Source organism: Calidris pugnax, unplaced genomic scaffold (assembly GCF_001431845.1).
Source record: "Calidris pugnax isolate Ruff unplaced genomic scaffold, ASM143184v1 scaffold164, whole genome shotgun sequence".
Lineage (NCBI taxonomy): Eukaryota > Metazoa > Chordata > Aves > Charadriiformes > Scolopacidae > Calidris > Calidris pugnax.
This window is the reverse complement of record NW_015090895.1, coordinates 1,134,085-1,161,272: the sequence shown is the minus strand read 5'-3', so window position 1 is coordinate 1,161,272 and position 27,188 is coordinate 1,134,085. Positions and strand designations below refer to the sequence as shown.

The 27,188-nt window shown below is 45.2% G+C and overlaps 2 protein-coding genes and 1 long non-coding RNA gene across 3 annotated transcripts; all 3 read right to left on the bottom strand.

The window, feature by feature from the left end:
- Nucleotides 1-5,703: 5,703 nt before the first annotated feature.
- On the bottom strand, nt 5,704-7,417 carry LOC106891639. Its single transcript, XR_001412738.1, has 4 exons — nt 7,367-7,417; nt 7,204-7,259; nt 6,960-7,116; nt 5,704-6,640 (listed from the first exon to the last, which is right to left on the bottom strand). It is a non-coding gene; the product is annotated as an uncharacterized LOC106891639 (long non-coding RNA).
- A 6-nt stretch (nt 7,418-7,423) lies between these two features.
- LOC106891644 (T-cell activation Rho GTPase-activating protein-like) lies at nt 7,424-8,399 on the bottom strand (the record flags this gene model as incomplete). The annotated part of the gene is made up of 4 exons (XM_014948330.1): nt 8,379-8,399; nt 8,178-8,287; nt 7,595-7,790; nt 7,424-7,474 (listed from the first exon to the last, which is right to left on the bottom strand). Coding segments are annotated over exons 1-4 (378 nt in total), but the record flags the coding sequence as incomplete, so codon positions are not given.
- A 1,042-nt stretch (nt 8,400-9,441) lies between these two features.
- LOC106891643 lies at nt 9,442-11,789 on the bottom strand. The gene is made up of 5 exons (XM_014948329.1): nt 10,770-11,789; nt 10,548-10,679; nt 10,229-10,393; nt 10,038-10,079; nt 9,442-9,682 (listed from the first exon to the last, which is right to left on the bottom strand). Exons 1-5 carry the CDS (start codon nt 10,799-10,801, stop codon nt 9,442-9,444), a joined length of 612 nt encoding a protein of 203 aa, XP_014803815.1. The 5' UTR covers nt 10,802-11,789.
- Nucleotides 11,790-27,188: the final 15,399 nt, after the last annotated feature.

The window sequence follows — 27,188 nt, the reverse complement described above, 5'->3', positions numbered from 1 at the left end:
GCTGTCCCGAGCACAACTGCAGGGGTGACGCTGACGGCTGGCACCCCTGGTGACACCCCTCTGCGACTTGGCCTCTCTGCTGTCACGGATGCCATGGTGACACCCCGACCGGCTGGCCACAGCCATTGCCCCTGGCTCTCCGGCCCCTGCAATGGGCAAAGCACAAACTCCCCATCAGGAAAGAGCTCCCAGGGCCCCAAAACCTCCCCAGAAAGGACAGCAGGGGTGGCACAAGGGCATCCCTGGCTGGCACAGAGAGCTCCATGCCCGGCTGGGCCATATGGTTGGACTCCCAGCTCCTTCCACGGCACCAGCAGCAGCGAGGAGACTTTGGGGAGAAGCTCTTTCTCCCACTTTCAGACATGTGCGTGTAGCGGACACACTCCCACTTCTGCTGCTCCACCCTGTGTTGGATAATCCCATCCCTGCATTGCACCCAGAGACTTGTGACTGCCCAGCCTGACATGAAAGCAGATACCAACTTACCAGGAGACTTAAGGAGCCATATCTGTTAGTGATCATATTACCACTCTTTGTAAGAAGAAGTTAAAGTGAATACAAAGTAGATAATTTCCTGCAGGGAGCAGCCAGTCCCACCCCCGTGGTTGGTCTCCCAGTCCTGGCTTTCTTCACAGCGGCAGCAGCAGCAGCAGAGAGGAGCCTTTGGGAGGGACAGAGCAGAGCAAGTTCTGCTCCAGCCTCCCTCAGGACTTTGCTCCTTGTGAGCCCAGCAAGAGAAAAAAGGAGGAGAAAAGAAGACAGAGAAGCTCATGGATTGCAAGGAAGACAGATCTTTCTATCAATGACCTCGATGCAGGAGTTGAAGGCAGCATTAGCAAGTTCGCTGACGATACTCAAGTGGGAGGCACTTTTGACTCTCCTGAGGGATGAGGGGCCTTGTAGAGGAATCTCGATAGATTGGGGAGCTCTGGGCAATCATCAGTGGCATGAAATTTAACAAGAACTAATACCAGATTCTGCACCTTGGAAAGGAGCAATGCTGGGCACAAGTATGAATGGAGAGAGGAGTGGCTTTAGAGCAGCCCTACAGAAAGGGATCTGGGGGTGCTGGTGGGCACCAGGCTCAACAGGACTCAGCAGTGTGCCCTGGCAGCCAAGAGGGCAAACCACATCCTAGGGTGCATCAAACCCATCATAACCAGCCAGTCAAAAGAGGGGATTATCCCGTCATACTTGGTACTGGTGTGGCCTCACCTTGAGTACAGTGTGCAGATCTGGAGCCCACCATTTAAGAAGGATATGAAGGTCCTTGAGTGCATCCAGAGAAGGACAACAAAGGTGGTGAAAGGGCTGGAAGCCACGTTTTTTGAGGAGTGGCTGAGGACTTTGAGCTTGGAGAAAAGGAGGCTGAGGGAGGACCTTGTTGCTCTCTGTGGCTTCCTAAAGAAGGGAAGTGGAGAGGGAGGTGCTGAGCTCTTCTCCCTGGTATCCAGTGACTGGACATGTGGGAATAGTTCAAAGTTGCATCAGTCATGGAAGGTTTAGACTGGACATTAGAAAGCATTTCTTTACTGAGAGGGTGTTCAAGCACTGGAACAGGCTTCCTAGAGAGGTGGTCAATGCCCCAAGCCTGTCAGTGTTTAAAATGCATTTGGACAATGCCCTCAATAACTTGCTTTAACTCTTGGTCAGGCGGTTGGACTAGGTGATCCTTGTAGGTGCCTTCCAGCTGAGTTTATTCTATTCTATTCTATTCTATTCTATTCTATTCTATTCTAAATATCATAAATACAAAGTAGGTAATTTTTCCCAGGGAGCAACCTGTCCTCAGGGGAGTCTCTCTTCTGGTGCCTGGAACTCTTCTTCCCCTCTTTCTCCTCCACTCACCTTGGTGGTCTCAGGGGCTGTTTCACTTCTTTCCTCACTCCTCACTCTGCCATGCAGCATTTTGGTCAATCAAACCTCAAATGTGTTTTCCCACATGTGCCACCAGCTTGAATGCTGGGTTCAGCTTTGTCTTGTAGTGGGTCCACTGTGGCTGGAACAGGGTCTGTCAAACACAGGGCAGCCCCTGGCCCCTTAGAATCATAGAATCATAGAATCATTCAGGTTGGAAGAGACCCTTGGGATCATCAAGTCCAACCATCTACCCTACTCTACAAAGTCCTCCCCTACACCATATCCCTCAGTACCGCATCTAAACGTCCCTTAAACACATCCAGGGATGGTGACTCAACCACCTCCCTGGGCAGCCTGTTCCAATGCCCGACCACTCTCTCTGTGAAGAATTCCTTCCTAATGTTCAGTCTAAACCTCCCCTGTTGGAGCTTGAAGCCATTCCCTCTCGTTCTATTGTTAATTACCTGTGAGAAGAGACCAGCCCCAACCTCTCTACAGTGTCCTTTCAAGTAGTTGTAGAGAGTGATGAGGTCTCCCCTCAGCCTCCTCTTCCTCATACTGAACAGCCCCAGCTCCTTCAGCCGCTCTTCATATGATTTGTCTTCTAGGCCCTTCACTAGTTTCGTTGCCCTCCTCTGCACTCGCTCCAGCACCTCGATATCTCTCTTGTATTGAGGTGCCCAAAACTGGACACAATACTCGAGGTGTGGCCTCACCAGTGCTGAGTACAGGGGCATAATCACCTCCCTACTTCTGCTGGTCACACAATTTTTAATACAAGCCAGAATGCCATTGGCTTTCTTGGCCACCTGGGCACACTGCCGGCTCATATTCAGCCGCTTGTCGATTAGAACCCCCAGGTCTCTTTCCTCCAGGCAGCTTTCCAGCCACACTTCCCCCAGCCTGTAGCGCTGGCTAAACCTGAGGCTCCACCACTGCCAAAACCTGGATGCCTGCACCCACCAGAGGGTTTTATCTGCACCAGAAGTGACCTTGCCAGCTGCCTGAGAGATACAAGTGTCATGGTTTGCACTGGGCTGGCCACTAAAATGAAAAACAGTGCTCTGCCCAGTCTGTCCCTTCAGGAAGAGAAGGATAAGAGAGAGGCTTATGAGTTGAAAAGATATTAGACTACTTTAATGAAATATTAATAATAAAATAATAAAAAGAAATAATAATAATAATTATAAGAAATAAATTAAATATATACAAATTATACAAACCCCTCGTGAACTTCTAGGATGACAATAATGTCACCACAGGTACTGGGAAAGTCCCAGACTGGACTCGGCAACAGATGGGAGATAAACTCAGGATCTGGATTCAGGAACACATGGATTGGGATCAGAGGCAGAAGAAATGACAGAGTCGTCCTCAAACATTTGACATTGAAGGAACAGGCCTAACCCCTTGATCCCTCAGCTTTTTTAGTGAGCATGATGCAGAGTAGGTGAAAACAGAGATCCCCCAAGCCACTTCTCCACAAATCGCTTGCCTGATTCGATGGCACCTGAGCACAGTAGCATCTCATTTCTATAGTAGGGTTCCATGGTCATCTAACTATAAGGGAAATGTAATCTGAGCAAACAACCCAGCTAATACCGAAATAATAAGGGTAAGCAACCTGTGATTTTTGTGTAGATTGATTCTTAAGGGATCTGAAATAAAGCTGTTTCACACTGAAGATTTTTTACCTTTATTTTTCTATTCTAAGAACATGACATGTCAACTTTGTCCTTACTAGAGGAATAAAAAGGGTAGGATTTTTTTTTGCAGATCATTATAAAGTGCTCTGTCCTGACAAGAAAACTTAACAATGAATAACTACATCCTTTGACTGTGAGATCTATGATCACAGCAGCCATAACCGAGTTTGCTATCTATACATATTACACAGGCATCGTGTAATCACCCATTTTTAAAACTCTTTTTTGTTTTTTTGGTTTTTTTTTTGTTTGTTTGTTTGGGCTTTTTTTGTTTGTTTGTTTGTTTGGTTTTTTAATTCAGGCATTTAATTATTTGTATGTGAAAATACACCATATTATCACTTTATTTGATCATATGCTTAGGTCACATGAACCACTTTAGCTTTCAATGACAACTTTGAAGGGAAAAAATACTGCATTTAAGGCATCTTGAATTTAACAGGAAATAATAATTACAAAAATGCAGAACAGAAGTTGAGTTATTGGTAATTTTTTCAAATTTATTTAGTATACCTAAATGTATGTTGTCAAACTTACATTCTTTTGTTTACAAAATATGTTGAATATTATAAAAGTAATAAATGTAAAGATAAAACTAACATCAAAATTTGAAAATCCTTAGTTCCATTTTACATATGGGTATTTCATTTATTCAAGGAAAAAATAAGTTTTGTATGTTCTTGTATAATAAAATTATTTTTTAAATCAACTTTTACTCATATTCCAAACTTTCCGATACATACAGTTTGTGAAATACCGCAATGACTACAAAGAATACTCACTCTTTTTTAACATATGAAAAATAAATTACGTTCAACAGATTTCACTGATGCAGTGCAAAGTCATACATTCCACAACACTTGTGCCAAAGCACTAATTACAGAGCTCAAGAAGAACACAAGTTATTGGTCTCAGAACAGGACCTGTGTGCAGTCTAATGGCAGATGATGCAGAGAAGATCTTACCAAATGAACCAGTTCCTCTTTCTTAAATTCTTGGAATATTTGAGCTGATGTTATTAACACCAGCTGCTTGTTAATCTTCTGATAATTCTACCAGGGTGTATTAAGTGTTATCAGGTTTCCAACACAGAACATCACTTTTTTTGAATCTGAATGTCAAACAGAATTCAGTTTTGTGTTTACTGACTCTATCTCCACTCCAAATTCTGAGTTCATTGGTAGGATCAAATAGAACACTGTAATTCTGTAGAGTACATTTTAAAAATAGAAGCATGTCCTAAATACATTGTTTGCTATCTCTTTGTATCTCTGCAAACATCAAAGAAATGCAGTAGACACTGAAACTAGTTCTTCACTTTTCCATACACTGACAGCAGTGCACACCATCCCAAAACTTGTAAGCCTGCAGTTCACATACAATTCTTCGTTTTCCATTTGCAGGGCCAGTAGATAGTTGACGTGTCATCTGTGTCAGAAGAAAAGAGAGGAAGCAGTGAATGGCAGCATTCAGCAGCTCTCCACCTTCTCTGCATCCCCTTTCACCATGGCACGCATCTCATTCAACAGCGGGCCCACATTTTCTCTAGTTTTCCTTTTGCCTCCACTACACCTGAAGAAACCCTTCCTGGTGGCCTTGACACCCCTTGCCAGGTTGAATTCCAAGGAGGCCTTGGCTTCCCTCGTCTCATCCCTGCCTACTCTGACAGCGTTCTGGTAATCTTCCCAAGTTCCTTCTTCCATGTACTCTAAACTTCCTTCTTCCACCTGAGCTTTTTCAGAAGCTCTCTGCTCAACCCTGCAGGTCTCCTGCTTTCTTTTGCCTGATTTCTTGCTCTTTGCAATGCACGGATCCTGAGCTTGGAGAAGGTGACAGTGGAATATCGACCAGCTCTCTGGAGCGCCCCGACCTTCCAGAGCCCTAACCCATGGGATTTCTCCAAGCAGTTTCTGGAAGAGGTCAAAGTGAGCCCTCCTGAAGTCCAAGGTTGCAAATGTCCATGCTCTGCTGACTCTTGCACAATCACTGCAAGACCTGCAGATCAGCCCTGCAATTGATTTTCTTCTGTTGTGGCTGGCACGTGTGTTTTCCCTTTGGAAAGGGCCTCCACCCCTTTCGACATCAAAGAGGGCTCCCGTAATCAAGAGGTTGTTTAAGTATTTGGAACAGTGGGAAAAGCTGGTTTCAAAACTCTGGTGATGACTGTCAGAAAGGGGTGCGTCTGCATCAGTCCAGAGAGAGCTGGACAGGGGACGGGGCTGCTCCGACTTGGTGGGCATCCTGGTTTGAGGTCAAACAGAACCCATTTGCTCTGCAGTGATTTGACTTTTCAGCTGAGCCTCTTCTAACTCACTGCCTCTCTGAGATTAACGGCATAGTTTTCAGACAGTGTGTGCTTCTAGCAGACGAGGTCTGATGTTTCTAGTGAATCCCAAGGAACGGTATGCAGAGAGGCTCCTGTTTATTCTTCTTGCTATACCAGCCAAGGCCAGTTCACTTTGTTCTGCACAAAGCTGGAGGGCAGCAGTGGAAAAGGGTCTTTAGTGGGCTCACACCTGTGGGGTGTGGGGAGGAGCGTACAGGACAGGCGACCCAAAACTGACCAAGAGGGTACTCCATCCCACGTGCCTCATGTCGGTAGAAAAGCTGAGGGATGAAAGGGGTCAGCCTCTTTCTTCAATGGCCAGGGAGCCCAAGGAGAACTCTTGTCTCTTGGTCGGCCTTTGATCCCGACTCATGCCTTCCTGACTCCAGATGCAGAACCTGGGTCTTGTCCGTCGTTGATTCCAGTCTGGGACATTCCCAGTGCCTGCTGCCGATGGGATCATCAGCCTGGGAGCTCGAGACAAGTCTTTCTCTCTCTTCTGTTCTCTCCCTCCTTCTTGGAAGGGGAGTCAGGTTAAAGAGGCCATCTGTGGGTGGGTTTAGTGGCCAGCCCAGCCCAAACCACAGCAGGGGTGCCCGAGAGCAAGCTGCCGGCCAGAGCAGAAGGGTGTGGGTGCCTCTCTCCTCGCCTCCGCTGAGGTGGGGCTGGGGCTGCACGATGCAGTCTCTCCAAGGGCAGGCGTCAGAGCTCCTCCAGGGAAATCCAAGCAGCAAAACTCAATCGGCACCTACAAGGCAAGGACAGAGGCAGAAAGCGCTGATGAAACCACGGAGGCGGGAGAGGCGGGACTCTGTCGCCCGTTCTTTGGGAAGTCCAATGAAAAAAGGGTAGTTCCTGGCACAGAGAGAGAGCCCTTCTGAGCAGTGGCTGCGGTGTGGGCCTTTCCAAAACCCGAGCAGCAGCATCCCTCACTGTGCCTTGCTAGAAACACAGCTTAGAGGGCCAAAGATGCTTCTCTTGTACCGATTGGTTGGTTTTGTCTCCCTTCCGCTACTCCGAGCAGTGTTCAGAGCTTTAAAGGATGGACAGCAGAGTCTGCCACACACCTGGGCTCCTCGTTCTTCTTGCCTCCTTGGATTTCCTCAGTTGTCCGTCTCGGAGAGCTCTTTTTCCAGCTGTCTTCTCTTAACCTCTGGTTGACCATCACCCTCCCTTTCAAAGGTTGCCTTTCGCTTTCTGCTGGAACGTGAGGAGCCTGGCAACCTTTCCAAAAAGAGTATTGTTAGACGGGCAAAGCCACGGTAAACTGGAACCCATTCTGCTCTTAAAACCAAAGCTGTCTCATTTTACCTTCTCTCCTCGGTCAACCTCTGCACGTGCTCGCTTTCTGGAGCTGCTGGAGGCACCTGCAACAGAAATGTGGACTTTATCAAGTGGCCAGGACCTAGCTGCCCAATTTGGTTGGGTCATGCTCTCTGCGGACCTGACATACTTCTACTGCTTCTGCTTTTACCTCCAGTGCTGCTGACTCCGTGCCTGATGCCCCGGCAACCACAGCCTCCTCCTCCCCCTCCAAGAGTTCCTCGTGGTGTTCAATGAGGAACTCGACCAGCTGCGTGACCTGCACAAAGCAAACCATTGGTGTCATGGCTGAGAACGGGTCCAAGAGCCTCTCCCCCTCCGGACCCTTGCTTCTCTGCTGGGACCGGGAAGCTGTAGCCATCTGGTAAGCACAGCGTACCTTCTGCGTCACCTTCACTAGGACGTCGAGGGGGAGGGTCTGCTCCTCAGGTGGGCTGAGCAGGTTTGGCCCCACACAGATGGCCAGGTTGGCAGCACTCATCCTGCTGGTGCCCACGTTGCTGCTGATGGCTTTCAGCAAGGACAGCAACTGCTTGAGGAGCAGGAGGTTGCTTTGGGGCAACTTGCTGGCCACCCTGAGAGGAACAGGCACACAACGTTAATAAAGCAGACGCTGTCACCGCAGGTCCCCCAGGCTGATCTCACCCAAGCCTACGCCGGGGAAGGCTCCCTGGCCAGGCCTGGTCTCCAGCAGAAGGACTGCCTTCTCTGAGCTACGGCTACCTCTTTCCCTCCCTGCTCTTCTGACCAGAGTCCCTTCCTGGAACAACCCACCATGCCTGCCCCAAGCGCTCCAAGGAGAGAAATGCTTGGCTGTGCCACCACCGTGCCCCCAAAGCCCACCCCACAGCAGCCAGCCGTGCCCGGCAGAGAACACGGCTGTGTCAAGGAGGCCGTGGCTTTGCAGGCAAGTGCTGGCCTCTGCCAGCCCCTGGGCAGCAGCAGGTGCTGGCCACACTTACTCTTTGAGCGCTGCCAGCTTCTCCTGCCTGCTGTCCTTCTGCAGGGCGCTGATCCACTCCTCATAGAGCTCTGCCTGGAGGAGCTTGGAGGGGATCCTGCGGAGGAAGTCCTGCAAGGCCAAGGGCTCCAGGTGAGGCTTGGGGCACTCCTGGCGGGAGCAGGGGCAGCCTCCCCGTCACTCTGGCTCAGGAGCAGGCGGCTGGCTTTGGGTTCCTGCCCATCTGCACCAAGCGAGCCGGGAGCTGCCAGGCCCCAGGGGAGCAGGCTTCACCTTCAAGATGACGGCCAGCAAGTGCGCAGGCTGGCTTTCCAGGTGGACCTCCGCTCCGGAGTCCAGGGCCTCCCTGAGCTGCCGGGAGGCCTGCTCGCCGGCCGCCAGCCGGAAGATCCCCTCCGTGGATGGCCCGTGCTGGTGCAGAAGAGCCAGCAGGTCCTGCAGGGCAGAGGGGAGGAGAGTTGGTGGGCTGTAGACGGGCTTTGGGGCAGGTGAAGGTAGCTTCGGGGCAGGAGCAAGCGTGGGCAGCTCTGCGGCTCTCCGTGGGGCAGGATGGAGGGGTGGGTGAGATGGGGAGGAGCGGGCTTTGTCCCCGAGCCCCAGCTGGGTTCCCTCTGCTCGGGCCAGCGCCTCTGCAGAGGAGCCAGAGGGCTGGGCACCCCCTAGGCAGGCGTGCTTACCTGGATGGGCTGGGGAGGGGTGCCATCCTGGCTGCAGAGAGCTGCCAGGGGCCGGCCAAAGAGAACCCCGCTGCTGCCAGAGCCCGACGGCCCGGGCGCTGCTGCAGCGGCCGAGTTCCCTCGCCGGCCAAATGGCCAGGGAAGAAAGCTCCTCCTGCTGCCGGTCCCACCTGCTGCCAAGGACAAGAGGGCAAAGAGGCGTGGAGGAGGAGAAGTGCCAGGTGAGCGCTCCCGCACCCTCTCAGCACTGTCCCCCCTCCACCCAAAGAAGGGGAGAGGGGTGGTTTGGGAAGAAGGGGCTCTGGGGGCTCAGCTCTCTCCCGCCGCAGAACTATGGGGATGGACATGCCCCGCTGCAGCACCAGTGCCCGCCTGCCAGAGGAGAAGGGCCCTCCGGTCCCCGTCTCCTGCAAACTCACCAGCTGTGTGGCCAGGTCCTCCTTGGCTGGCAGAGGAGACGGGAGCTGGCCGCTGCTTGGCACCAGCCTGCAAGAAATGCCCTGTGCTCAGCCAGCAGCCCCGCAGCAGAAAGGGCCCGCGGGGAGCTGCGTCGGCCCCTAGCCCTGCCAGATGGCAGCCCGAGGAGCCTCACCTCTGCCTGCCGCTCGACCAGCCTCTCCAGGCTGCTGGCATGGAGTGTGGTGGCCTGGGCAAGGGCAAAAGAGCAGAAGGTGAGAAGCCGTGCCCCTGCTGCCGGGCTGGAGCAGGCTCTGGGGACAGAGCGGAGACAGGAGGGACACTCACGGCATTGCGGCGCCTCAGCTCCTTCCGCAGGAGCTTGATGGAGGGCACCTGGGTGACGCGGGCTCCCTCCACTCCTGCTGGTGGCCTGTGCACAGGGACGGGGCAGAGAAAGAGCAGTGTGAGACCCCAGCTGCCTTGTCCCTCCCCCGCCCGCCCTGGGAGCCCCTTCCAAGGTGCCCGCAAGCAGCCGGGCACCCTCCGGCAGTGGAGTGGAGTGGAGAGCAGCGGCAGTGGTGGGGCCGGGGCTGGGCAGGTGTTGGCTGGACACGGCTGGGTGAAGCAGCTGCCCCAGCTCTGCCCGCTGGAGAGCTGCCCACAGCCGTGGGGGCACCTCTCCCCAGCTGGGGAGGGCCGTTTCCCCATGGTGGGGCTACGCCTGGAGCATCCCCCCGGTGCTGGGAGCAGGGCTTGCCCAGGCTGCACGGCCGGGCAGGGCTTACCCAAGGAGGGCGCTGAGCCAGAGCTCCTTCACCACCCGGGAGCTGCAGACAGAGAGGGGAAACAGCCTGAGTGCCCGCTGCGGCACAGCCCTGCCCCGTGGGGACGGCCACAGAGGCAGGACAGAGCCCCCTGGGGACGGCCACAGAGGCACCCCCCAGCCCTGCCGTGGGGACGAGGCACCCAGACTCACCAGAAGGTGACCACGCAGGAGCCGCAGGGCCAGAGCAGGACAAGGGACTTGGCGTCCTTGCCCTTCTCCTCCGTGGTGGCATCGCCAGCTGCCCCCTTCCCGCTGCAGAGCACCTGCAGCATGGCCAGGGCCAGGCAGAGCTGCGGGCGCGGGGCGCTGCCACGTCTGCAGAGAGGAGCGTCAGGGAGTGACCTGGAGGTGGCCAAGCCCGGGGGCTGCCCTCCAGCCTCCCCCTGCCATGGGGGCGGCCACGGGTGCATCCAGCAGCAGGGTGCCGGGGGCCTGGGGCTTGGGAGGAAAGGGGCTCTGCGAGTCTTACTTGGCCTTGGCGATGACCAAGGTGTCCCTGTAGAGGAGCAGCTCCCTCTTCCTGCTCCGCCGGCCCTCGGTCACCTTCACGCGCTGCCGGTGCAGCGGCTCGGGTGGTGCTGCCACGGGCTCAGGGTCGTCCCTGGGGAGCAGACGGCGTCGGGCATGAGCAAGGGGGCTGCCGCGGGGACCGGCCGTGCCGGCGTGTCCCCGAGCCATGGGGGGAGCTCACCTGGAGCCCTGGCAGCAGTTGACCTGTCCCATCTCAACGGCCTCACGCGGGACACAGCTGTGGGGCTGATGACAGTGCCCAGCTGGCCCACGCAAGGCTGCCAAGGGGGGTCGCGGTGCCAAAAACCACTCTCACAAGGACGCTGGGCAAGAGCTGGGCTCTGCCAGTGACGCTCGCTCGGTGCTGGCACAGCACTGTCCCTGCAGGGCCCTGGGGAGGTTGCCAGGCCAGCGCTGGGTTCACCATTGTGATGTCAAGACTGGCCAGGGGGGCCGTGGTGGGGGAGGGGCACTGGGGGGCTCTCCCCACTAAGACCATGGCTCTCGCCTACTTGACCTCCAGTCCAACCATCAACCAAACACTGCCAAAACCACCACTAAACCAAGTTGCTAAGCACCACATCTACCCATCATTCCAATCCCTCCAGGGACGGTGATTCCATTACTTCGCTGGGCAGCCTCAGCCTCTTCCAACGCTTGAGAGCTCTCTTGATGGAGAAATTTGTCACCACTTGTGACTGGCCTCCAACGGACTCCATTCACCAGTACTCTCTGGGTCTGGCCCTCTCCATGCTTTTTTATCCAGTGAAGCATGCACCCATCCAGGCCATAAGCAGCCAGTTTCTCCAGGATAATGCTGTGGGAAATGGTGACAAAGGCTTTACGAAAGTCTAGATAAACAACATCCCCTGAGCGGGTTACCAGACCTCCTGGAAGCTGGGAGTGTAGTTACTTAGGGCAGTGATTGCCATTGTTAATCATGAAGCAAAGATGGCATTGCCTTTGAAACACTTCAGATGCCAGCTCGGAGAGTCACATGCAAATTTCCATGCTCTTCTGACTCCTGCACAATCACTGCAAGACCTGCAGATCAGCCCTGCAATTGGTTTTGCCTGTTGTGGCTGGCACGTGTGTTTTCCCTTTGGAAAGGACCTCCACCCCTTTCAACATCAAAGAGGCGACCCAAAACTGACCAAGAGGGTGCTCCGTCCCACGTGCCTCATGTCAGTAGAAAAGCTGAGGGATGAAAGGCTGTATTCTCAGCAAGTTTGCTGATGATACCAAATTAGGAGGACTGGCTGACACCCCAGAGGGCTGTGCCGCCATCCAGCGCGATCTGAACAGGCTGGAGAGCTGGGCAGAGAAGAACCTAATGAGGTTCAACAAGGACAAATGTAGGGTCCTTCACCTGGGGAGGAAGAACCCCAGGCACCAGTACAGGTTAGGGATGGATCTTCTGGGAAGCACTACTGAGGAGAAAGATCTGGGCTGCATAGGAAAGAGTGTGGCCAGCAGGTCGAGGGAGGTCATTCTCCCTCTCTACTCGGCACTGGTGAGGCCACAACTGGAATACTGTGTCCAGTTCTGGGCCCCCCAGTTCAAGAGGGACAGGGAACTGCTGGAAAGAGTCCAGCGTAGGGCTACAAAGATGATTCAAGGACTGGAGCATCTCCCTTATGAGGAGAGGCTGAAAGAGCTGGGACTCTTTAGTCTGGAGAAGAGAAGGCTGAGGGGAGACCTTATTAATGCCTGGATGCAGTCCTGAGTAACATGCTCTGACAAGCTCTGGGTGGTCCTGCTTCAGCAGGGGAGTTGGACTAGATGATCTCTATGGTCCCTTCCAACTCTAAAAATTCAGTGAAATTCAGTGAAATTCAGTGAGATGTAGTGGATACTGAGAAATCAGCTCTGTAATAAATCATCTTGTGTCCATACTGTTTACAATATTTAGTTCATAACAAAAATAAAATGCAACTTTGTCAGGGCAGAAATGACACTTGCTCAGAAACCAAGAGGTAAGAAGTGTTTACCACAGTTTCACACAGATGTACATCTGGGTACATCCACTTTCCACCAGTCACCACAGCAGTCACTCCTCTGTCCCTTACTTCAGAGTTAGTAGCATTTATAGTAAGAGAAGGACAAATGTCAAAGAATGTGCAAACTGGGAAGGGTCTGGTAAGCTTCTGAATTTTATTGTTTCTATATGGTATATATCATAGAGCGAGTCACAGAAGGAGAGAATCATAGAATTATTGAATGGTTTGGGTTAGAAGGGATCATCTAGTGCAATACTCCCACCACAGTCACGGACATCTTTCACTAGATCAGATTGCTCTAAGCACCGTCCAACCTGGCCTTGGACACTTCCAATAATGGAGCATTTACAACTTCTCTGAGCAACCTGTTCCAGTGTCTCACCATCCTTATTGTAAAAAAACTTTTCCTTATATCCAATCTAAATTGACCTCTTTCAGTTTAAAAGCATTTTGCCTTGTCCTGTCATTACAGGCCTTGGTAAAAAGTCTTTCTCCATCTTTCTTATAAGCCCCCTTCAAATATTGAGAGGTCTCCCTGGGGACTTCTCTTCCCCAGGCTGAACACCCTCAACTCTCTCAGCCTTTCTTCATAGGAGAGGTGTTCCATTTCTCTGATAATTTTCATGCCCCTCCTCTGGACTTGCTTTAACATGTCTTCTTGTGCTGCAAACTCCAGATGCTGGATGCAGTACTCCAGGTGGGGTCTCACAAGAGCAGAGAGGGAGAATTACCTCCCTTGCTGTCTCCACTTCTCTTTAGGCAGCCCAGGATACAATTGATTCTCGCTATCTATGTCATTGCTGCAGATATTAAATAACATTGGTCCCAATATGGAGCCTTGAGGGAGGCCACTTGTTACTGGTTTCCATTTGGACATTTAGCTGTTCACTGTAACTCTTTGGATGCCTATATGTATATATATACACATGTAAAACAGTTTCCATTGAAATTATTGCAAAATATTGAATATTCTTATTTAAAGTTAAATGCATATATAGAGAGATAGATACTATTATATGTATCTGTATATGAATAATGAATTTACAGTACCTCTCAGCTAAAAGGTAAGAGAGATACATATATGCATACATACATGTAAAAAACATACATACCTTGCTGCAAGAAGGACTTTTCTAGCTTTTTGTTTTGACTTTTCTAGCTTTTGTCTCTGCTACATATTTTCTTTCATTATTTTAGGGAACAGTCTTCACAATTTAGGCAGCTACTCCTACGAATATCTCCCTACTGTTTGCAGCACAGTACAATCTTGTTTTTCTTGTGGGTATCAAACAGAACGTAGACTAGTAAAAAATACAGAAATAACCAGAGTTCTGACACCCCATGAGTAAGACACTAAATTCAGCTTCATTTGTCAAACAGTTGATGTAGCAGCTAAATAAAAACTTCTTAGTGAATCCTGAGATATCTGGTTTCTTTATACATGCAGACTCTGCACCTTTGTGTTCATTCCCTATCTCTTCAGAATGCTTACAGCTCTCAGTAACATCTACTGACACAAAGTCTTAGGGTCAGCATCAAATCCCATTAAAATAATCTGAAAGCCTCCTTTTGAGTTTGATGGTTTTAAATCGGACTCTTATTAGACTCACCTAGTAGAGTAATAAATATTCATAGATGGATGAAAGAACAGAAAATCTCTCCTGTAGTTTTGAGTCCAGCAGGAAGATCATTTGTTTGGTGAATGATAATCCACTTGTTGACCAAGGAAGACTCACAGGCTAGGATGGAAATTTACCCTTCAGGGATATGCAGGGTATGACCAGGTGAATAAGATAATGGAAAAAAAAAAGCATGGGAGCACATGCCACAGTTTCCAATGGAATCTCTGCAAGATGCCTAGTTTTCTTATTCTTTATTTAAGCTAAGTATAATTGGAATACTTGTGAATATTAATTGTTTGGTTTTAAAAAATCACAGCATTACTAAATAGCCTAAATTGGCACAGCTTCAGTGAGCAAACTCGAGCAAAGAAATTTCTAGTTCTGCTCTAGTGTTTCCCACTATACACAGCAATTCCATTTATATTATGCAGCTGTCAATGACATGATCTGGTTCAGCCTCATGCTATATAATAAAGTCTTACTGACAGGAGTGAATTCATTATGCCCTGTGGTACATAGTAAGATTCAAAGACTGGTTAATTTCAGTGGAGACTTGGCTGGAAAACCTCAGCATGTTTTCTTAGTACATGGACTTTTCATTACGCAGAGTGATTAAGAAAGGGATAGGCAAAGGATTTGAGAGAAGTGGAGATTAAAACATCATAAACTGGTAAGAGAACAGGATATTATGGTGGAGTAGACTCCTTAATTCTGGTAAAATACGTTGGCAAAAGTAGTCTCAACATGCAGAAGTTGCACGGCTTTCACAATTGTTTCATATTAACATTTAAAATACACTTTCAATAAAGGTGATGCCATGTTTCTAAAGTGCTAACTGGTAGAATGAAAGCATGCTATAATGATATCCTCTGTTTATGCAGAGAGAATACATTATACTCTACTTCTTTCTTCCATCACTCTGATCAGAGTGCTATTGGAACTTATGGAAGGAAAGAATCTACCCAACAGGCTTCATACAGGCCTGAAAAAACTCCTCCTTTGTGGATTAGCATGGTGCATGAAGACTTTGCATATAAGCTTCTGTTGTGGTTTAACCCCAGTAGGTAGCTCTGCGCTACACAGCCAGCCACTCCCTCACTGTGGGATGTGGGAGAGAATCAGGACAGTGAAGTGGGAAAACTCATGGGTCGATACAAAGACAGTTTACTAAGTAAAGCAAAAGTTGCACATGCAAGTAAAACAAAACAAGGAATTAATTCACTACTTCCCGTGGGTTGGCAGCTCTTTAGAGACATCCCCAGGAAAGCAGAGCTCCATCACATGTAACAGGGACTTGGGAAGACAAAAGCCATAAATCTGAACACCCTCCCTTCCTCCATCTTTATGGCATGGAGTATCAATCTGGTTAGTTCTGATCATCTGCCTGGCTGTACTCCCTCCCAACCAAACGCACATGCCTCATTCTACTGTCTGGCTGGGCAGCATGAGAAACAGAAAAGACCTTGATGCTGTGTAAACACTTTTCAGCCATAGCTAAAACCTCACTATCAAAACAGTTTTGGACACAAATCCAAATCAAAACATCTTACTAGCTACTATGAAGAAAATTAACTCTATCCCAGCCAAAAGCAGTACAGCTTCTAAGAGGGCAAGTCTATGTAGTCTTCAGCTTCTACAATGGCTGAAGCTTTTTGGCACAGCCTTGTAATAACAAAGCACTCAGTGCATAGCAGTGTGCTTTGCATCATTGGCACTGAGTGTATTGCTTTTGTCACATAGTGCCCTTCCCTCAATTTAAATGCTATATGTTTATATAAGAACATCTTTTAATTCTATTTAAAAAAGAGGGAGATTATTATGTTACAATGCAGAAGGAGATACAAAATATAATGCAGACACATAACTGTAGGAATGTATAGATAAAGAAGTAAATGCACATTTTATTTTCTTCTTATTATTGACACTCTTCACCCTTCAGTGGATTCACCTGGCCTAATATAAGTATACCATGTGTAAAAGTAGCTTTAAAATGTGATATAAGTGGCTATTTAAATGCACAGTCATAAAACATCTGTAACAAGAGAAAGGAAAACTTAAATGACACTGATTGTCACATCTGCTAGTCTCAGCAGAAGGAGAAAACTGTAAATTAGTTTATCTCAGTTGCTCTACCAGTTATAGACATCCTCCCCTATTGCCTAGACAATAGGTGTATTGGTAGGATGAGAATATGCCACTAACTCTATAGTTGCATATGCCATAGACTAGAAAGTAGGTGTTCTCCTGTCGTGTCTGTCTGTTCAGTGTCTATCTAAGGACAATATTCACTTAGAAATTTTATCTGCATACAAAAAGCCCAAATTCCAGGAGTCATTTCAACAGTAGCCAGTGATCTGGAACTATATTCTTCACTATTACTGTTAGACATAACCTTACATTCGTTTTTGTTCTTCACTGAAAAATCTAGATTAAATGCTCACAAGTTATTAATAAAGATCCTCCCTAGTTTCAGACAGATCTAATTAGTATTATTTCACTTAATTTAGAACAAAACAATCCAACGCCCTCTTTCAGATAAGGTCCTCAGGTATAAAGATTTACAAACAAAAATGTGGTAAAGACACTAAACTGAGAGCATAATTAATTAATCTTAAGATGACTTCTCATTTAGTGTGTTCAGTTTTTCACATTGATGTATTCTACTCTTTCCTGTAAGACATTTCTATTTTAAGTATTTCTACCTGTCAGTGCTGAAAATTAAATATAGTTGCCATGTTGCCTTCTGGTGATGAGTAAGAATTGAAATCCTCTTTGCAACAAAAGAAAGTTACAAATAGGCTTTTGAAGAAAAGGACATCATGCACTGAAGCAAGAAACTTTTTAGTCATGCCAGCAGAGGCTGCCACTATGAAGAGTGTCTCTGGCTACTCCTGCCTCTCTGAAGTCAGAGCAGTGCATGTTGTCCTCTGAGAATCCTGGCCTTAGTACTTTACAGGTCTTTGTGCTCCTTCACACAAATACACACAATCAGAGGAGAAAAATGATGAGAAACAGAAGGAATGGACAAGCAGTACTTGTTAGAACATGACATAAGAGGCGTTACTATTGTTCTGGACTTTTTTCTTCCAATAAGCAAAACTCAGGTGCCAATGCTTCACATCCATCACACAGTCACAGGTCAATAGATTGTGAGTAATCAGAGCTCAGCTTTCCACAGAGCTCATTCTTCAGCTAAAGTAAACCCTTGGTCAGGCTAAACCTCCCCCACAAGTTTCTCAGCTGTGATGAAATGTCAGCCGCATTTAGCTTTGTCTCAGAGAACATCACGTACTGAAAATCTGCCTGCAGAAAAGCCACCATGAGGAGCTACCACAATAGCTTCTTATTCAGACACAGAACACCTGAGGCTGCAAAGACAAAGGCTGCTTTTTGTCTCTCAGTGGAAAAATTCACGTGACAAAAATTCACATGATAAGCCTTAAAGAAAGCTAAGTTAATGGAATTCTGATTGTGAACACTATGAGAGAAAAAGGAACTACAAACAGGGCTGCAGGACCTAACTTTGCAAGGAGGAAGCTGTTGTAGTTGAGTGAGCTCTACAGACTACTGGGGGTATCTAGCAGGTAAAGATATTAGACATTCTGAGTAGCAAAGCTAGAATAAATTCAAGCATAAAGACATGAAATACAGGTAGGCTGTGTGAATATTATAAAGAATATTTTTTAAAAATATTTTTCATTTTTCAAAGACATTTTTTTGAAGTCCAAGTGAGGTTAGTGATATGTGCTGTGATTAACTTTGACAATTTCTGTTGATAAAATTTTTCACCATGGACATTGCATGTAGAAGTTAATCCTATCAGAGAGTTTATATTTTCTTATGCAGGATGATTTCATATGACAAAATGTGTCTTTGCACATACCTGTAAAGGAATAAGAAAGCAGATAAACTGTGAAACTTCATATGGGAAACAAACATTGGATTTAATAGAAAAAGAGCTGCAAGAATTCTGAAAAGTCGCCCTTTTGACCAGCCCTGAAAAACAATAAAGAATTCTTGAGTTTTGGAGGAATTCTGAAAAGAAGCTCAATATGCAAGATATTCTATTGTTTATTTAGAGTTCCTGTGGAGTTCCTTAACTGTTTAAGTGATGGTTCTTTTGAGACTGAATATGAAATATGTTCTGTTCAGTGATTAGGTGTGTATAAAACCTAACAATAACAGAAACCCCTGACAACTATTTTTTCAGAAAATAATCTATAAATCCCAGTGTATTAGGTCACATGCAAAAAGTAATGAGAAAGCTCTTTTTCTAACTTGGCCTGAGTCTCTAACTATAAGTTTCAATGAGTTTCAAGGTCATCTTTTATTTTTTCTCTGGCATTTGCACAAAAGTTGAAAAAGAAATTAATTTAAAATTATCTCCTATATGTTGAATTAATGGAATGATAAGGTGACACTGGTAAAGAATTATGTGGTGTGATTTGGTGCTTAATCTTCTGTGGCTGCATTGCTGAGATGTAAAGCCATGCTGGAACCAGCTCAGTGACCTCATTTCTATATCTAACACATTTTCTTCTTGTTCTAGAATTGGCTTTATGTTGCTTCTGCACCTGAATATGAAAAATTTGCTGCTGCTTTTGAACAGGTATCTTCAACAAGAGATGTAGCTGGTCAAACTACAAACAGTGTGGACCTACAGGATACAACCTGATTGAACTTTGTGTTTTAGAAAACGAAAGAGTTTCATTCAAACTTCCGGGTTTCTCCTGTTAGCATAATTACAGCAGCTTTATTCCAGTCGGGTTAAAGGGTCACACATTCATAGGTCATCCGTTTCAAAAGATTAAGTGATAGAAGAAGCATGGTCCTTGCAGAATTAAAACAATTTAAAAAAATAAAATCAGAACAAATACACTAATAGTTATGTAGAGGAAGAATGTTTATAAACATGGTTTTATGGCTCTGTTTTTAGATTTTTACATGAGTTCAGCACATTATAAAGAAGACAGAGCAGGCAGACCCGATCAGTAATTACACATTCTATCAACCTTGTTAAGGAAAATGGAATGACAAAACTGCATTGCTGCAAAATTCTAAAGCAATCGGCACATGGAATTGAGCTGTCACAGATGACAACCATAAGCCTACCCAAGCCTGAAGCAGATGGAGCTACCTCATTATTGGATGCAGCCTACCAGTTAATAAATAAATATATTTACTTTGTATTCACAGATTAGAGAAAATACATATTGTTTTAAATATCTGACAAAGAATTTGTGTAATGATTATTAAGAAAGTAAGCAAATATTACCCCTGTAATACGATACACAGCCTGTATTTCAAATCAAAGGTATATTCCAAAAACGAAAAAGAACTTTAAAGAGATGCTGTTAACATGACAAAAATGCGTTTCAGCCAGAAAACAACTGGTTGTTTAAGGTGTGAAAGGAACTAGTTTCTCATGAGTTTACTTTTGGTGATATGATTATTTATAGTTTTTAACTGGTTTGGTTTTTTTTCAAAATGCTGGCCCTTTTCTAACACTTCAAGAGGTGCTAGAATAATCACCTCTAAAAAACAGCAGGAGACAAAGACACAGTGGGAAATCATCCCCCCAGGGGAAGGGAAGGATCATGGCATAAAAACCCATGGAAATGTCCAAGTTCGTCGTGATGCAGTCTAACAACTTTCTGAATAGCAGTAAGTTAAATAAAAAAAAAAGCCATTAAATTTTAGCTACTGACGACTTGTGATAATTTGAGCTGGTATGTGCATTCCCCCATGAATTCACGAAGGCAAGAAAATAGCTCTACTTCACTGTAGGGTTCTTATGTGTCGATGGATCCCAAATTAGGAGTGAAATAAAGATTAACTATGTCATCAAGATAAACTCTGAGAAGCAAATTGCAGTTGTGGTGCCTCACAGGAAATTATAGAGTATTCCATAAATGAGGCCAAGGATTGTATTATAAGAACCATACTTGTTGCATTAAAGAAAGGTGTCAAAAGCATTCTAGTTAACTGCACATCAATAAACATGGCATAAAAATGCTCTTTTATTTGTCTCTGCAAGTTAATAAGTTGGCTGTCCTCAAATATGAGATATTATTAGGTTTCTCAGCTTGCATAATTCTCAAAAGCAATTGATATTCACAAAAGCAATTGATACTCATTTAGTCCATTTTAAAATCCACCTGCATTTCTCATTCCCTTAAACTTCTGAGGCAATGAATCACTCAGATTCACTAGATTGTACCTGAAATAGTGCTTCTTTCTTAATTTAATGCTTTACTTTCTAAGCTTGCATTTTAGCTCCATTCTAAATCATTTTTATATTTTTTATGCTTTTTTACTATCGCTCAATGTGTAAATTAATATTTTTCTTTGCTCACAGCACAAGCGACCTGTAAGGTGTGCTTCCAGAATACAAGAACTGGGGCCAAAGGCATGTTCATGGCCACCACTTCCAACTGAGTTCCCACATAACAGGAGCTGTGATCTCCTCTCACGCAGCAAAAATCTGTAAGAAGCAGGGTCTCCCTCTGCATTATTAATTTACTGGGAGCTTGGAGCCAGGAGCACTTGCTTCTGTGATAAAACAGTTTTGTTAGCTGAAGGGTAGGATCACATCGAGCCAATCTAGGTCGCTCTGAAAGGCAAGTAAAACATTGGCAAAAGTCACCTTACTCATCAGAAACCCTCTGAAAGTGGCCCAATGTAATTTCTCCCTATCAGAGCTAAAGAATTCTTATTTTTATTAATCCTATATTACCAGAAATTTGGGCTGTCTTTCTTTCTCTGATCTTCAAATACTGTGCTCAGCTTAGCATGTTTCTTATTGAGCACTTTTATTCTGTGGTATTACACTCTGATTTCTGAGATTTGGATATAGATTTTAAGGGCTATAAATGGTAAAAGCTTATTGATCTCACATCTATTTGTATTCAGAGCTGTGAACCACACAATAATTCTGATGGAAGAATTAATTTCAGTGGCTCACACTTTCTTATTTCATTAAGATAGAAAACTAAGTAGTATGCCTGGAGCACATTTTAATTTTAGTATTTTTCTCGGCTGGATGATACATGTGCTGCTTTCTAGAATAACGTAAGATTTGGAGGTTAATCAATGGTTCAGGGGCAAGTACGTAGTAAACTTAAAACTTTCATACCAACTGGTTTTTAAAAACACAAGTTAATATTTTCAATGTGACATAGAAATGGAGGATTAATGCAATGGTGAAACTTAAAAAATATGGGTACTCTTAGGGTTAAAATACATCTTTTCCCACATGGACCGCATGTTTCAACTTTTTGTGGTTTGTGGTTTTGGGGGGTTTGGGGTTTTTTTTTGTAGTTTGTGGGTTTTTTGTAGTGCTAGTAGAATTTGTAATGTCACTGCTAAATGGATGAGCACCACCAAGTGGCACTCTAATGGGTACAAACACTAGACAGAAATTACAATATGAACCTTAATGATTTTCAAAGCTAAAAAAAATACAATATTGTTACAACTCTGTAGAACTGTCACTAGAAGAATACGAATGTATCTATTTCTAATGAATGTTAAACCAACTAATTTTCTGGAATTCATTTCATGTCCAATGATTTATTTTTTTCTATTAATTTGCAAGGAAATTTCTGGAATTTGTTTTTCCTGATAGGTTTAAAAAGTTTTAGATAGTTCAACACTACCACTATGCAATCAAGAGTTGCCATCTTCCATTTCCACTGGTTTAGGGCACTTCCTTTGCCTGCTCACTGCATTTACACTATCAGTTTCAGGTCTTTTGCTAGTAACTTCAAATATATTTTTGCTCAGGCTGAGTGAGAAGTGATTTGCTACAAACTCTTTGGACAGAAGAGTGATATATTATCATTCTCTTGATGGGACAGCATTCCTCATACTGACATACAGAAAAATAAGTGATGAATAGATACATTTCTAATGTATGATAGTTGCATTCTTAGGTGCATACTAGTTTATTCATAAACCCATGGCTTTTTGATGTATCAGGTATGATACTTAGAGATAGCTTTGTTGCTCCTGTTGACATTTGAACCTTTCTCCCTCAGACATTCTTAGCTGCCTTCAGGGCACAACAGTTCCTCTGCCAGTGGATTCTTTCTTTTCTGGATTCTGTGGTGATGATTGTAGTGATAAAATGAGGAAAGTGTCTGAATACATTGTGGATATTAAGAATGATCAGATTAGGCACAGTGTGTAAAGAAAGCAAGCAGACCTCCTAAACTCTTTCAGACTGAACCAACTGCACTCAGTCTATCACTCTCTCTGTCCCCCTTTCTGTTTCTCTCTGTCTCTCTCTCAGTAATGGCAGACCAGGAGCTTCTGGGAAAAGGTATTACTTTCATACAGCCAACCTGGAAGGTGAAGTTTTTCTGCCTTGTGGAGTCAGTTGGCCAGAACATTGGAAGCCTCATCAAAGGCATTGGTTACAGGATGATCTGAGCAAGAACTATCTAGAGAAAATAATTCATATTGTTAATAACAGTTTTGAACATTGTATGGATTTCAAGTGCTTTTCTATGCAACAGAAATAGAAAACACATACTCTAGAGAAGCATTTGTAGTGTGTCCCTCACAGGAAAGTAAGAGGGAGAGCTGAGACCAGCTGGAAACACATGGCTAGAAACACTGAACATGGGAAATGCATGCTGTGCTCATGGTAACAGAGTTCCTGTGATCATGCTTTGTTCATAAACCTGACATTTTCTTAGAAAGAAGGAAACCTGACCAAAGGCCCTAGTATATCATTGTTTAAGCAAGGGAAACCAGTAATCTAAATGGCAGCCTTCACATTTGTTTCCTTCTTTGTAAAGACCCTCTTAAATTACCAGGTCTGGATAACCTAAATGAACCCAAGAGCCTTAAAGATTTGGCTGGGGTTCTTTCCAGCTTCCTGCTATTTATTTTTAATCAATAGTAGAATAGAGGTGTAATTTCTGAAGATAAGAAGACAGTTAATAGTGTGCCAATGGAGACAGTAGGATGACCCAGCTAAAGTATAGATTGATTACCATGTTATCATCCTTGAGCAAAAGAATGGAAAGCTGACGTGTTTCAATCAATACATAATTAAATTAAGAGGAATATAAATGCAATCAATATCATGTTATGGAGTACAGGTCTTATCAAACAAAATTGATTTTATTTCTTGATGAGATTTCAAGTTTGACTGACAAAGTAATGTATGTACAAAAAAAATTAATAGATGTTACAAAGGCCCAACATAACATTGCATAGACTTTAGAAATTAGCATGTAATTTTCACAATCCCTTGAAAAGGGATTAAGAACTGACTAACTGGCAGAGAGTAAAAGGTGGTGTTTAGAAGCAATTAATAAATTGGATATATCTAAGGAGCTTCCTTAAGTGTAAACATTAACTTTGACATTATTTTAAATTATGAAATCATTCAGATTTAATTCATTGATTCACAATACTTATCTGCAATGTGTCCATTGAGATATCATATAATCATAGAATCATAGAATGGTTAGGGTTGGAAGGGACCTCAAAGATCATCTAGTCCAAACCCCCCTGCCATGGGCAGGGACACCTCCCATTAGACCAGGTTGCTTAAGGCCACATCCAGCCTGGCCTTGAACACTTCCAGGGATGGGGCATCCACAACTTCCCTGGGCAACCTGTTCCAGTGTCTCACCACCCTCATAGTAAAAAACTTCTTCCTGATATCTAATCTGAATCTTTTTTCTTCCAATTTAAAACCATTTCCCCTTGTCCTGTCACTACACTTCCTGACAAAGAGTCCCTCTCTGGCTCTCCTGTAGGCTCCCTTCAGATATTGAAAGGCCGCAATAAGGTCTCCCCGGAGCCTTTTCTTCTCCAGGCTGAACAACCCCAGCTCTCTCAGCCTGTCCTCATAGGAGAGGTACTCCATCCCTCTGATCATCTTTATGGCCCTCCGCTGCACCTGTTCCAGCTGGTCCATGTCCTTCCTGTGTTGAGGACTCCAAAGCTGTACACAGTATTCCAGGTGGGGTCTCACGAGTGCAGAGTAGAGGGGCAGAATCACCTCCCGAGACCTGCTGGCCACACTTCTCTTGATGCAGCCCAGGACATGGTTGTGATAGTGGATCATATTTCTTCTAATTAATAACTTTGAGGAAGGGGAAAATTCATAGGATCATGGAATCATAGAATTGATTAGGACAGGAAACACCTTTAAGATCAAGTCCAACCATTAACCTAGCACTGCCAAGTCCACCACTAAACCATCTCCCTAAGCACCACATTTACACACCTCTTAAATACATCCAGGGATGGGGACTCAACCACTTCCCTGGGCAGCCTGTGCCAATGCTTGACAACCCTTTCTAAACCTCCACTGGCACAACTTGAGGTCATTTCTTCTTGTCCTATTACTTGTTATTTGGAAGACGAGACTAACACTCACCTTACTACAGCCTACTTTCAGGTAGCTGTAGGCAGTGATAACGTCTCCCCTCAGCCTCCTTTTCTCCAGGCTAAAAAACCCCAGTTCCCTCAGCTGGTCCTCATAAGATTTGTGCTCTAGACCCTTCACCAGCTTTATTGCCCTTCTTTGAAAACAATCCAGCACTTCAATATCTTTCTTGTAGTGAGGGTCCCAAAACTTAACACAGTATTCAAGGTGTGGCCACACCAGTGCTGAGTACAGTGGGACCATCACTTTCCTAGTCCTGCTGGCCACACTATTTCTAATACATGCCAGGATGCTACTGGGCTTCTTGGCTACCTGGGCACACTGCACATATTCATCCAGCTCTCCACCAACAACCACAGGTCCTTTTCCACCGGGCAGCTTTCCAGCCACTCTTCCCCAAGCAATACAGTCACTGCATGGGGTTGTTGTGACCCAAGTGCAGGACCTGGCACTTGGCCCTGTTCAGCCTTGTACCACTGGCCTTGGCCCATCCATGCAGCCTGTCCAGACCCTGCTGTAGAGTCTTCCTATCTTCAAACAGATCAACACTTCTGCCCAACTTGGTGTTGTATGCAAACTTACTGAAAATGCACTTGATCCCCTCATCCAGATCATTGATACAGAAGTTAAATAGTGCTGGCCTCAGTACTGTGCCATGAAGAACACCACTTGTGAGTAGCTGACAACTGGATTTAACTCCATTCACCACAACTCTTTGGGCCTGGCCATCCAACCAGTTGTTAACCCGGTGAAGAGTACACTTGTCTAAGTTCCCCAGGAGGATGATGTGGGAAATGATGCTAAAGGCTTTGCTAAAGTCTAAGTAGACAACATCCATGACCTTTCCCTCATCCACAAATTGGGTCACCTTGCCATAGAAGGAGATCTGTTTAGTCAAGCAAGCCCTGCCTTTCATAAACCCATGTTGACTCAGCCTCATCGCTTGTTTTTACTGTATAGGTCACATGATGACACTCAAAATGATCTGCTCCTTGACCTTCCCCAGCACTGGGGTCAGACTGACAGGCCTGTAGTTCTCCAGATCCTCTGGTGTCACATTTGCTAGCCTCCAATCAATGGGCACCTCCCCAGTTAGCCAGGACTGCTGAGAGAGGGTGGAAAGTGGCTTGGTGAGGATTTCTGCCAGCTCCCTCAATACCCTTGGGTGGACCCCATCCAGCCCCACATACTTGTGTGTGCCTACATGGTGTAGCAGGTCATTAAACATTTCCCCTTGCATTCTGGGGGCTTCATTCTGCTTTTTGTCTCTGTCTTCCAGCTCAGGGGGCTGGGTACCGAAAGAACAGCCAGTCTTACTGTTAAAGACTGAAGCAAAAAAAAGCATTAAGTACCTCAGCCTTTTCCTCATCCTTGGTCGCTGTGTTTTCCACCACATCCAATAAATGATGGAGATTATTATTAGCCCTCCTTTAGTTCTAAATGTATTGATAGAAACATCTTAAATTTTCTTTTATGTCAGTAGCCAGATTATGTTCTAGTTGGGCTTTGGCCCTCCTAATTTTCTCCCTGCATAACCTTGCAACATCTTTGTAGTCCTCCTGAATTGCCTGCTCCTGCTTCCAAAGACCATAAATTCTCTTTTTTTCTTCCTGAGTTTCAAGCAAAACTCTCTTTTTAGTCAGGTTGTTCTTCTTCCCCATTAGCATCTCTTAAAAATATTACTAAGCCCCTGAAACTTTCATTTGACTATTAACATTTGCAGTGAAAATTTTGTCTTTAAATAATAAGCTCACAGCTGTTCTAAGAACTTTACTTAGCTATACTCATAGGAAAAAAATACAGTCTTATACAGGGAGAATTATAGAACTCTCTAAAATTGACACTTTTATATGCTGACCCCATGACCTGCACCATTTTTTTATAAGATGCTTATTTCCTGCCTCAGTGTAAGATGAGAAGATCAAATAACCATTAACCCAAGATCTAAAATGCTAATAAGCATTATTATTACTAAATTACAGGTTTATCCTCTAAAGCCAGAAATTGTTTTTAGTGTTTAGTCATTCTGAATACTTCATTACACGTACTTGATTTGGCTGCTGCATGCATTAATAGTAGCTGAATGTCATATCCAGCTACACTGGCAAGTAAACAGAAGCCCTTGTTAAGTGCAATTTAAGCTGAAGTCTATTTTTTAAAGTGGTAAAACATTTGTTTATTGTACCAAGGTTAAGTTAAATTAAATTATTTTTTCTATTTCCTATTCATGTTCATGTAACTTAATCTCTCCTTTCCCACATTCTCAATGACAAAACATAATGGAAATTTGGCCAGGTGATAATAGGTGGAGTGATTTCAATAAGATTTGGTAATGAGGTAGTTGATGAGGTTTCATGCAAGGGATGTTTCATTGAAACTGCATTAACAGATGATTAGCAAGCTTAAATTAAGAGGCAAAGAGAAAAAACAATATGAATCCAAGCAGGTGGTAAAGAGGAAATACTAAGGAAAAAGACAGAAATGTAATAAAGCTTAACACTGAAATATTTCCTCACTACTTAAAGAGGGACAATATGGATCCGTAAGTACTGCAGGGGAAGTAAACA

Coding starts and splice junctions, on each gene's coding strand:
- LOC106891643 (XM_014948329.1), bottom strand. CDS start 10,801: ATGGGACAGGTCAACTGCTGCCAGGGCTCCAG. Junction 10,680..10,769: donor AACTGCTGCCAGGGCTCCAG/GTGAGCTCCCCC, acceptor TCTGCTCCCCAG/GGACGACCCTGAGCCCGTGG. Junction 10,394..10,547: donor TTGGTCATCGCCAAGGCCAA/GTAAGACTCGCA, acceptor TCCTCTCTGCAG/ACGTGGCAGCGCCCCGCGCC.